The sequence below is a fragment of the Vidua chalybeata genome, chromosome 2 (genome assembly GCF_026979565.1).
Source record: "Vidua chalybeata isolate OUT-0048 chromosome 2, bVidCha1 merged haplotype, whole genome shotgun sequence".
Classification (NCBI taxonomy): domain Eukaryota; kingdom Metazoa; phylum Chordata; class Aves; order Passeriformes; family Viduidae; genus Vidua; species Vidua chalybeata.
In genome coordinates this window covers 41245530-41258687 of record NC_071531.1, presented here as the reverse complement: position 1 = coordinate 41258687, position 13158 = coordinate 41245530, and the positions used below count along the sequence as shown (strand labels likewise).

The following is a 13158-nucleotide window of genomic DNA, read 5'->3' as shown; positions in this document are numbered from 1 at the left end:
TCCCATACCTCCATGCACTTGCACTTTTATGGGGAGGGAGTCCATCTTGGAACGAACCTCTTTGACTTGCAGCCGAGTGTAAAGCTAACAAGCACTGCTGTCAGATCTGTGGGGAGCTCCATGCCTTCTCCACACAGCTGCTGTGGGACTGGTGCTTAAAGCAGCAAAGCAGGCATGGGTCTGTTTCAGAAGGAAGTCAGCTTGGTACTTTCTTGAGCTTAATTCTGATGTATAAAGAAGAGAGCATGTGAAGATTTTTGTTTGTCGTGTTAAAGTTACAACATCTGTCATCTGCTTAAACCTAATTAGTTGCTGAAAACTTTAAATCTAACATAGGAGACAAGGATCCTGTTCATATGCTGTTCAAAGGGTATACTGTAAATCCAGTTTATCACATGGCTATTGCCGCATAAGTTATGATAAATTTGTGTCTGTGTATAGACAAATATATCTGATTCATGGCAAAACCTTTTTTTATTGCCATGAATTTCTGTTCAGTTGCTTGTTTTTTACTTGTTAATTAACATCAAAAGATTAAATTATTTTGCAGAGGGGCTCTAATGGAAGTTAAGCAAACTTTTTTGTTTTCATCCAAAACATACAAACAATATATGTTTCTACATACAACTTACAGCCATGTTTTGAAAATGTAGCAAGGCAAACATGGTTTATACCTATATACTATGGCAGAAATCCAATATTCATCTGCTGTTCATATTGCAAGAAAATGAGATCATTAAGGTCAGAAAGAACAGCTGCTTTAATTATAACACCCCGATAGATCATAACAAAATTTTCATCATCTCACACAAATTCTAAGAACATACCCCAAGGATTCATTTCTATAATCCTGCTTTTTCTTGGGAAGGAGATTACATAAGTACGCTCCAAAGCACTGGCTGCTTTGAGAAGCTGTGTAAAATAATTTTACCCCAAGCTCAATAATACGATGGCAACTAATATTAATCTAACTTTTAAAAGTCTTTATTCCTCTTTCTGGGGTGGCAGCAGTAGGGGAAGATATTTTTGACAACTGGGAAGCTGCCCTGCAGGCTTCATAGTGCTGCTGCCACACATCTCCCCAGACTCCTGCTGAGGAGTGCTCAGTATCCATACCTACAGCTGGCAATGCTGGTCTGCCTGAGGAACCCAAAGGTATCCCTTCTTTAAGGGAATGGCTGCTTTGTGTTTTAACAGATGCTATGCTTCTGGTAGCGGAGAGATTAGAGGGACCATTCAACATTGAATCAGTCATGGATCCTATTGATGTCAAGATTTCTGAAGCCATCATGAACATGCAAGAGAACAGCATGCAGGTGTCAGCAAAGGTACTGTGTCAGTCATGCCTTCTCTGTTGTTGAATGTCACAAGTGGGGGGAAAAATATCTCCACTATTTTTTCTGTCTAGACATTAAGATTGTCCAGACCACCAGAAATTACTTTTGCTTGTTCAACAGTTCACCACACTGGCTTTGAATTCCTCGCTAAACTAGTTAAACAAGCTTGAATTTTGCAAAAGGAAGTGGAAGGGAGAAAGTGACCATTTAAACTTCAAAGTAACAACTGTAAGAGATTTAAGGAAAATAGAGTGTTCTAAAAACCAGTGGTAACTCTGTAAACATTATCCTGCAGAGTATACTTGTTAACTTCCACTCGTGTCTCATCTGTGATTCTCCATATTAACTTCCAAACACATTTTGATTTATCTAGGTCAGATTGAGCACAATGTGTTTGAGGTGAATGCACAAAATGTTCCATTTGACCTCCTTTAATAGCCACTCTGGGGAAATACTACATTGGTCGGTCTCTGATTACCAGACCTCAGTTTGATAGAGTTTTGTCTGGATTCTGACACAAAGATAAACAGAGCTAATGATACCGGCTGCCTCCTTTCCATTTTTAATGTGTGTGTGTATACACAGGTCACCACCACCTCCAAACCCCCTGTAAATAAGATCCTTCAAATTCAGTATCAGGTGCTATTGAGCCAATAGTCAACAATTAATGGCTTTGCCTTAATATTCATCAGTGCACTGTGGCTGAAATTCTAAAGTCAACAGTTCACCAAGCTATCTGCATTAGGAGCTTCTATCTCCCATTTAACTCCCAGTAGGCAGGTGCTGGCCAGGCTGCCATCTAAGTCAGTAATTTTCCATTGCTTGGAAGGAAGCTGCTGTAGCTGGGAAAAAAAGTGGGAACAAAAAGCAGGAGCCTGAGGTTTACATTCTTCCTGTCAACCCAAAATTAGATGCTTTTTATGGCCCCAGTGCTGCAGGTTGTTAAGAGTTTCCTTCAATATGCCTTTTGCTTTCAACCTATGTGATGTTCCTTGGATTTTAAAAGCAGTCTACATCCTGCAGGATGAGACTTTATTCTGGCACCAGTGATCAAGGTGTTTAACAGCCAAGTTCTCTCAAATATTTTGGGAATTAAAGGTCAGCTTCAGCAAACTCAGCCCTTACCTCAAAAAAGAAACAAAAAATATTTTCACTTAAAAGTCACCCCAGGCCCAGGTGTATTTTGTTTTCCCTTTTACTTGTTTAGTTTTCACAGTTTTTCCATTAGCTGGAAAGCTGCATCCCCTGCCAGAGTCCAATGATGTTTTGGCATGAGCTCATCTCACTACTAGTTTGTAGCAGAGCAGACTGTTTCTCCTGTCCCTCACAAATATTTTATTTGCTGTAAAGATTAATAGCAATGCCATTTACAATGCAAAATTTTTTCCTCTAGGAGAAATCTTAGACAATATTTTTTTTAATCTTGTAGAACAGAAATTATATCAGCAAAATTTATTTCATTATATTTTCATAGGTAATAGAGCTGTCTATCCTTTAAGGACCTTTGTATATTCTCTGTAGACCATTATTCTCATGAAATGTGATTTCCTTGATCTCCTAGGTTAAAGCTATCTTTTTTCATGTAACATGGAAATGCTTTACCCTTAAAAAAAGGCAAAGGCTTTGGGTATAGTGCTGTCTTTGGGTATAGTGCTGTCCTCTTCTATGCCAGGTCAGACTTGCAGAGATAATATACAAGCAGACTTCAAATCTGTCCTCTGTCATCTAATTTTTTTTCCCCTTATATATTTTGTCCACTTAGAGTTTCAGTGGAAATAACAGACACTTCACCAGATGTAGTAGGGTGCATGGAATGCAATTGCAGACCTAATGTGGGAGAAAAGCCACTCTCATCAATTAATCTGAGATGATACTCAAGCAGGGTATTGAAATCATGATATTTTCTATTTTCTCATTCTTCAGACCATTTTGTACTTTTTATTTCACTGCACCTACTAAAAAATGTGGTGACTAGGAGTCACAGCTTTTTTTCCACAAGTCAGTCAGTGCTTTTTTACAGTGGAAGAACGGTGATGCACTAATAATACTATGCCTGCAAGACCCACATATGCATAGATTGTTTTTCACTGCTGACATGCAGCCTTTTCTATCTAAAAACCTGGCTGATATCTGAGAGAAGACTCTATGCTCTATTCAGTAGAATTTTTGGCCATGTTATATAATGTTTTTTCTTATCAAAGGAGTGGAAAAAATGAAAACAAAAGATTTCTTCCTAAAGGAGCTCTCACTTACTTCATTCTCTTTGTAGGCAGAAGACCCAGAGCTTTGGATTATCCAAAATCCAGCACTCCTGTTTCAAATAGTTATATAAAATTGCCCTATTCCAAAAGTCCAAGAAAAAGCCAATGACTTAACAATTAATCAGTGCAGAAAGTCAAGGCTTATTGCTTGAGTTCAATCCTTGTCTTTCATTTCCTTAGAAGACACAAATCCTCTGTCTTCCTCTTTTGATAGCTGCACGTCAATACTGAGACAGAATTATAGAGATACCACATGTACCTCTTCTATCTTTGTCCTGCTGACCAAGGACATTCAGGCTCAGACACATTCTAATATCTCTCACTGCATAAAATGGAGCATCTCTGTTCCTAGGCCATTAACTTTTCTTGTTTGTGTGAGGATTACAGTCATTTCTTCTAGCACAGTTCACATTAAACATGTGCTAGTATTATGTTAAACTCCTCCAATTCATTCTGAGGCTGCAATCTTTCTCTGTTTTCTTGGTATTTCTCAGCAGTTTATATTCAGCACTGTCCAGGAAGTCTGAAAACAAAGGCTTCTTGGCTGCTCACCTTGCACAACTGTCCCTTAATGACAGCCACGCAAGGTGCTTATTCTCCCTCAGGGAAAGTCCCATTCCTGACTGTTGTGACAACTGGAGATGCTTGTCAAAAAAGAGCAACAGTATAGAAAGTCACACCCCAAGGCCCAAGGCCTTTCTGCTGGAAGGATCTATGTACTCTGAATATGCCCCAAGTTTCCCTTCTCCAAGAGAAAACAAGGAGTGCTGATCATCAAAATTAGTTTCCATAGATTCATCATCTAACACCTGCAGCCATTCTTACAGAGTACCTTCCACAAGCCACATCACAGAGAGTGCAAAACAATCAGCCTGGGCTGCCTCAGATGCCTCCCAAGACATCAGTACCTTTTAAGAATAGGCCTTGCAGCCTGGGTCTACCCAGACTAGAGTAATGTTCCCTGAAGGTCACCTCCGGCAGAAGTCATGGTGCAGTAGATTTACCTTGGATTTCTGCTTGTAATAGCAGAGACAGGATATCCTCTTTATTGAAATCTCTTCATTATTCTCCAGTGACACCTTTTTGGTATTTGAACAATATAGTGCCAAATTCAGTGCTCAGAAATATGTTGATTATTTCTCAGGCAAAATTTTTACATTTTGTGCATTGTTTCCCAAGGTTCAGCTCATATCCCAGACTTAGTCATAGCATACATTTACCTTATTCTCATTCTCATTCTCCCTGAGGTAATTCAGGTAGTCATATTCAGAGTCATAACACATAAATACTCATTTCAATCTTGGACAAAACAAGCATGTTTTGAAAGACTTCACAATTTTCCCACAAGGCTGTTAGTACCAACACCTTTGGTTCTTGCTTCAAGTCAAAAAGTAAATGCTACATCTGCTCCATTTTAAAAACATGAATGTTTACTAGTTGATATCAGCAGAGATTGCTCATTCACAAGTGGAGGAAAACTCAAAAAAACAGCACAACATATGTTAAAACATCATTTTTTTTTTTTATAAATGGAGAAATTTCCTAATCTGATTGCATCAGCATAATCATGTCTTCATTGCTGCTCAAAACACAACATATTGAACTGTTTTCTGCAATGGTCTGGTCCTATACAAGTATGTTAGACTGCTGGAAGAGTCATTTGGCTGCCATGACCAGATTTTTCCACTTTCATACAGTCTATCCCATAACTGAGTTTCCTTTTAGTAAGTCTTAAATCTGCTTTTATCTGAGTTGATGGATGCGCCATTTTAACCTATAAATATATGTTCCTTCTCAGCAATTACTTCAGCTAAATGGATGAATGAGCTCCATGACATAGAAGACTACCTATGCATTATTTATAAGAAAGATATCTTCACAGAACTACATCCAAGGTTCTTCTTAAAATAGTCCACAAATTTCATACTAAGAAAACCTCTTCATTTATCTGTGTTCTTTCCAGAGCTCTGTGCAGGAAAAATATAATGGCATTTCAGGTAAAAAAATCAATGCTATTCTATCTGAAGAGTCAATGGAGCAGAATCATATAGAGACACTCAACTGGAAACACTGAGCACTAGCACACAGCTAAATAACAGTATGACCCAAGGCTTCACAGAGAACAAACTACGTCTTCCACAAAAATTCAAAACTTCAAATTCTCCTGGGAAAGGGGCTCTTTTTTCTACAGTATCTACATCCTAGTCTTGATGTAGATACTTCCATTTAGTCAGCTCAAGAGATTTAATTCTTCACTGGCTCTGTTGACTTATTCTCATGGCTTGGTTCATATCCCTGACCAGAGAGATTTGGTCCATTTGAGCTTTAACAGCAGTTCAGTGGAGAATGGTTTTATGTTATAAAATCTTAACAGGCATCTCAGATATCCCAGAACATCCCAAATGACTGTAGGTGCTGATGAGAGAGAGACAGAAGGAAGCTTTTGATCTCCCCTATCTTAGATATATAGCTTAAATGTAGACACATATACAATGCCAACTAAACTTAGCCTTCTTAATTTCAAATGGAATCTATTCCCTAAATTCAGATGAAATGGACTACACCAATTATATATAAAATACAATTTTTTAGAGAGTGTGTTTATACTACCAATTTACAGTATGTGTAATGAAACACCTGAATATTTTTCAAGAAATTGTTCAATACCTCTGAGTAGCATTGTAAATAAAGTATTTCATGTGCTTCTTCTTAGGAAGCATTTGTTAATATCAATTATCATCTTTACATTTTATATTCTGTCAATACCAGGATGCAAATTTTAAAACGTCTCTTTTGCATTCAAAATTCAGTTACTGAATATTGTATCCTTACTGCATTTCCATTAGGTCATTTAAAAAGCAAGTTATTTCTTTGTCTGTGATATAAATATTACTGTCTTGTTTCCATCTCTGTTATTGTCTGACTGTTTGTAAATGTGTTTGTATAAAACCACTTGCTTCAACTATTTGTATGAAGATAAATGCCACAAAGTCTCTGTTGGGTTTTTTTCAGTACATCATAAGAAAGATGTAATATAAATTATGTAGACTTGCAGTTGCACCACATGGTCAGACAAGTAGCTTAACAATCACACACTGGGACTTTTAAGGAGACATTCCCTCACTTTCTTTTCTCCTGAGAATCTAGTTGTATGTTCTGGATAATTGTCGCTTGCTTCATAGGCAAATACCTAGTTGCTTAATTGAGTAAATGGGATTTTATAGATATCTAAATAAACAATTATGTTTTCAGTGCATAACTTATCTCGAATCAGAAGAATTAAGTAAACTTTTGTAAGTACAATTCATGCATTTAACATATAGATTTCACCCTTTAAATTGTACAGTATCCTACACAATCATGTACAAAATTGTGGATATCAATCTTAGTTAAATTTTCTTCACAGAGGAAAAATAAGATTCTTTCCGTATGAAAGGTTTAGAGCTTCACAAGCTAAAATCATTTTTCTTGGTTGATTAAATTAATTTATTGTCCAATAGTCCTCAGGACTAGGGAGGCTTGAAACTCTCAGATATTCTCAAACCAGACCAAATAGTATTCCACTCATAAATTAAAAATCTCAATGGCCATACAACAGCTGGACTTTGAGCCAAAGCAGACCTGATGAGTGGACATATATTTAGTATGAATCAGCTTCTTTCAGCAAATTTTGAATCATTTGGGGCCTCTAAATTAACATCAGGAAACCTGAGAGCCAATTTAATGTAAGCTGAAAGCAGCAGAAGTTGCACCATAGATTTGGGTCACTCTTCCACAGGTTGCAGTCCTTCAGGCACAGCCTGCTGCAGTGTGGGTCCCTTCGCAGGGTCACAAGTCCTACCAGCAAACCTGCTCCAGTGTGGGCTCCTCTCTCCACAGGTCTGCAGGACCCTGCTCCAGCACAGGCATACCATGGGGTCACAGCCTCCTCTCAGGCACCCACCTGCTCTGGTGTGGATGTCCTCCATGGGCTGCAGGTGGATCTCTGTATCCCCAGGGACCTCCATGGGCTGCAGGATCACATCTGCCTCACCATGGACTGCAGGGAATCTCAGCTCTGGCACCTGCAGCACCTCCTGCCCCTCCTTCTGCACTGACTTTGGTGTCTGCAGAGTTGCTCCTTTCACATGTTCTCACTCTGCTCTTCTCTGGCCACAATTACATCTGCACAATAACTTTTGTTCCTTCTTAACTATGTTATCACAGAGGCATCACTGTCATTTCTGATCAGCCCAGCCTTGGCCAGCAGAGTCTGTCCTGGAGCTGGCTGGCATTGGCTCTGCTGGACACAGGGGAAACTGCTGGCAGCTTCTTACAGACACCAGCCCTGTATTCCCCCTGCTACCAAAACCTGGCCACAGAAACCAATATAGCCACACAAAAAGGAGTAATTTGGTCCTACAATCAAAACACAGCATTTGCATCGTTTTCACCCCCACAAAGCTCATTCAGTCTGTGTATGGCATTAGGGTTTTGTATACTGTATCTTACGAGAAATTCTAACATGCAATTATTTTTCTTTTGAATGGAGGCAAAATGTTGAAACAGTCAAAATACAATGGTCACAAAACCAGAAGAGTGATTCTAAAACTGAAAAAGTTGGTGTGAAGGCAAACACTAGGATTCTACTTCATGAGAGCACTTGAAAATTTTAACTCAGTGGATTTTCTGCCTCTTTTTGGATGTGCAGCATGTGCAAAAATGCCTCTGGGAAATATTCTTGATATCCAGTAGTCAAAAGTGTCCTCTGTGTCCTTTAGTACCTACCAGATAGATACACAACACTGAAACTTTTTTCCAAATGGAAGTACATGAAGAATTTAATAATTGCAAATATTATTTTCTAGACCCACAAAACAACACACTAGCAGAAAATAATTATCACTGTTGCCCACTCAGTCTGCCTCACCCTTCTTCTAGGGAGAGATTGGTAGGGAATAAGGAACTTATCCAGTTACAAGACTATTTCATCATTGACCTTTTCTCTAAGACTACAAATAAGATTGCAAAGTACAAATAGCTGTAGGTAGGGATTATGGATGACCTGTGATTCTGGGTAAATGCTGCATTTTAACGAAACTGAAAACAGCTATCAACAATGTCTGGCCACAAAGGACATCTTTTTTTGCATTCTTCTTCCTGGAAAAACAGCAATTAAGATGCTTTCAGGTGTTAATTTCTCATAATAATCACCTATTTAAATTAAGGGGGATTTTAGGTCCCTATATGTTTCTGTACCTTCATCAAGAGATTAATAATGTGAAATTATTAACCTGGGTTTTAATATAGGCCAAGCACTCAATTCACTAGTATAAAAATGTCGATCAAACCTTGTTTCAAGTATACAAAAGAAAGAATAAAGAGGTTAAAATATGGCCTTTTTTCATGATTTTCATTTAACCAACATATAACCAAGAATGTCTTTTTTCAGGTTTTCCAAGGATGTGGCCAACCTAAACCAGCACCTGCCCTGAGATCTTCCCGTTCTGTCCCTGAAAACTTCAATACCCGGTTTAGACCATATAACCCAGAGGAGCGACCTACAACTGCTGCTGGCACAAGTTTGGATAGGCTGGTAAGGCAAAATATATTCCATTTTCAGATTAGTACAAACGGCTTGGCTATATGCTAGAAGGTGGTCATCTCCTGATTTAATAAGTTTATAGTCACTCTTTGTAGTTTCTTTGCCAGCTGTTGCAGCATTCAGTAAAGCTTTTTTTCTCCACTGGAAATGGTATAGAATTTCATTGTAGGAGAGCCGTATGGCTCAGTTTTTATGTATTAGACTTGTTAGAAGAGAATAAACTCTTTCCTAGAGGCCAGAAACCACATAAGCCTTTGCAGGTACTTTGCAGTATAAATTATGTATCAAAAGTGGTCTACAACAATATTTTATATTTTTTATTTATAAAAAACTTATGTATTAAAGCCATTTTTATCACCTCATTCTTTAACGTACACCCTGCAAAGGCACCTTGATTTGTTTCACTTCTTTACTTCGTTATAAAATTACTACTGCTTTATTTCCATCCATCTCAACAATTGACTTTAATCAGCTAAAACTTCAGTGATCATTAATCTTGCTTTACTTATTCAATCATTTTGGAAAAACAGTACTTTAACATAAGATTATTTGCTTTGCTACCAATCATCAGATTCACATTTCAGACTTCAATGTTCCTGCTATTTATACATCTGTAGACTTATAGAGAGATAATTACTACAGCTGTTAGTACCATCCCAGCAATCATCTGTAGGTAAAACCAATGAGCAAAACTGAAGAGCTTGTGATTTCAAAGAAGCAGTATCACATGTCCTCAGCTAATTGCTGCACATTTGCAGAGCCCTGATCTGTCTTGCCAAAGGGAGTACCTAAATATACCAAAGCAGATGAGGACCCGGGTATCTTCTTGATGCCATCATTCATCAAATTCATATGATGGTGACAGTAGTTTTTCACAGTGCCAAGTCTTTCCAATCACTTCCGTCTATGTTGTACTCTATGTACTCTATTCTGTCAATTTTCATGGCAACTCAATAGGAAAATAACATGGTATTTCTAGTCAAGACATAGGATTGCCCTGCAGCAAAAAGCAACATTTATTAGTTCTCCCTATTGCTGGAAATATTGTAGCCTGGTTATCCTAAAAGGAGAAGCAGAGAAGATGCTTACCTCCACTGTAGATCCAACCACAGCAGGATCATAGTGCAGTGCAACATCTCAGGCTAAAAATCTGACTAGCAATACTCAGTCTATATTAGATGGGATCTTAATTTTACCCTTTCACTTTAGACTCAGAGAACCAGTCCTTCTGCATTGCTCAGAGCAGAGGCCTGGATCTTAATGTAGAATTGGCCAAGGTGAAGTGAAAGGTCACCAAATCCTTTAGGTTTCCATCACACTTTGTCAAATCTAAAGGTTGCAAACAGCTGAAATGGCAGGAAGAACATAAAAAGGAAGGGACTGGAAGCACAGCTCAGCTTGGATTAATCTGATTATGTAAGAACAGTTCAAGCATTTTTGTAATGAAAAAGGAAGGTTTAAGTTGCATTACATATTGACATAAGAATACTTCTGAACACATTAATATCCTTCTTAAAACACTAACTTGTAAAATACTGAGCAGCACACTGAATAAAGCAGAGATATGTCCTATGCTGCCAGACTTTAAAGGCTGAAACTAATGAAAGTTGCCAATGCAGATCATTCTTTATGACTTCTAGACTTTGAAAGAGGAACTTATCTCCATATGATTTAACTAGTCTTTTTCATGCACTATTTCAGGAAAAAAACAAGGAGTTTAGTATTACTGCTGTTAATTTTAAAAATTCAATCAAATTCCTATTTCCTGGTATGTTGTTGTACTGTGACACGAAATAACTCACATACTTACACTAGGATCTAAAAGGAGGAAAAGAGGAAGTTTTATTTCTGACACCTCAATATATAGAATTTTAAAAGTGGATTGGAGGAAGAAATTGCTACTTCTTTAACCACACTGCTCAAACTAACAGTCTATCAATTCTCTCCTCCAACAAAGAAGAATGTAAAACAATCATTATTTACATGAACAGTGCGTGAGAACTCTAGTAGAAATATGCAAACATGAGAAGGCATAGAAAACTTTTAAAATAATAGGGTGACAGTATGTAAAATAATTGCTATTTATGGTCTGTTAATGATGAGTGTTGGTATCAAATCCATCTTCAAATGGCAGTGATGAATGTGTTGTCTCCTTCTGGGCTGAGACTGACCATCTCTCAGTTCAGAGATGGCTGCTGATCTTAGTGGAGCTAGGAAAGGTAGTTTATGTGGATTAGAGCAGACGGCCTTATTTCAGAGCTGTAATCCCTTAGCAGCTCTTGGGAAAGGTCACTGCCTGCATTTTACACCATCTTGGGTAATTTTATCCAGAAGGATATAAATGCTACACTCCTGCCTCACAGAAACATCATTTAACCTGTGTTAGAACATCAGCTTTCCATATGCTGAATCATTCCCTGAATGACGTATCTCTCGTCATTAACTATAGCCAGAGCTTAGAGGACCAGCTTTGTTTGGATACTCCTAACCCTTGCAGTGTTAACAGGGTGTAATATGCACAGCAGTTTTCTTGTCTACACACTGATTATTTTCTGTTGCTTACTTCATATAAATACACTACCATATTAGTATTTCATTGGTATTTTCAAACACTTAAAGACCATTTTAATTATTATGGATATAAGAAACAAGTCTTTTCTTGCAATTCAGAAGACTGTTCAGTGTTACATTAATGCTTTTAGAAATCTGTTCTGGAGTTTGTATTCATGGAACACTGACTTTAAATTGTCACCACAAAGTCCAGACATACAATTGCAAAAACTCAAAAGAAGTGACAAATCATTCTGCTTTTATCTATCTTTGACAGCAGAAGAAACCAAGTTTAGAAAATATTTCCTCTGCATCTCAATGTTATACAGACATGCAGCATATCTGAACCAAATTCTGTTTTAGTCCTGCTCATATCCCCACTTATAAGCTTAATTCAGTTGGGCATAGTTTATCAGGTATGTTGCACAAAGCAGCCCTCATAAGAAGCCTACGCTGAAATCACCAGGTACTGAACCTATCTGAGAAAGTGCTCCTTCATCCTCACCTAAGCTTATGCAATTAATCCAGCTATTCCATTTCAAAAGGAGGGAAAGTGATTTCTCTCTGTTATTGTCATAGCTGTAACAAATAAGACTTAACAAATAAGAAATAGATCAAAATTAATTCTAAGAAATGTGGAAAATTTCAAATATCCCCCAAAGGCTGTGGTATATGTGGTTCTAAAGCATCTGATGTATTTAGGAAGTTATGTAGAGCTTGAGAGACTTGTCTAAGCATGCATGAAAAGCACCATCTGAGGCATCCTAGAGTATCTGAAATATAGGACCAGCAGAGGACTCAAGCAGACCAGTACACTTCTGGAGCAGCAGAGGGGAGCTGGCTTGAATATACTACAGAAGCTCAAGCAATTAAAGGCTCAGACAATTCAATGACATCTTCACAGCACTAGGCCTAAAAGTCGGGCTCTATCTGAAGTAAATGGAGAGGGACACACATCTTTGGAGAGTGATTCACTCCATCTGTCACAGACATCTCTCAAAGACTAGGAAATCAAAGACTCAGTTGGAATATCCACATGTAGGTAGACAAGACTGAAATGTCTTGGAGTATTTAAGTAATCTAACTGAGCTAGAAGATAGAACAGTAATTTGAGATGCTTATGCTCCCCTGGACTGGCATCTGAAGTCTGGGTAGATCACCCTAAAGGATGTTCACTGTGAGGCATCCAAGTGGGAGAACAGAACTGAGCCCCAGCTGTTCTCTGCAGGTTGTACCATGTGAAATTCAACTACATAAATATAGTCACCTGATGCTCTTTGAGATGCTTGTGCTCTTCAAGATGTCCAAAGGTGAAAGCAAGGTTACAGGAGACCTGGTTGGAAGTTAAACTGAATATCTTAGAGGTGTAAATTAACTTGCTCTGCCTACATTTTGATAACTTATACTTATAACTTATTCCACCTTA

General features: G+C 38.0%; 1 protein-coding gene across 1 annotated transcript in view; it reads left to right on the top strand.

Annotated features, from left to right (window-relative positions):
* The window catches only part of GPC6 (glypican 6), a 719055-nt gene that overhangs the window by 650633 nt on the left and 55264 nt on the right, over positions 1–13158 (top strand). The window contains exons 5-6 of the mRNA XM_053935976.1: positions 1198–1328; positions 9030–9173. Of these exons, the coding sequence (XP_053791951.1) occupies positions 1198–1328; positions 9030–9173 (275 nt within the window). The remainder of the gene's footprint in view (positions 1–1197; positions 1329–9029; positions 9174–13158) is intronic.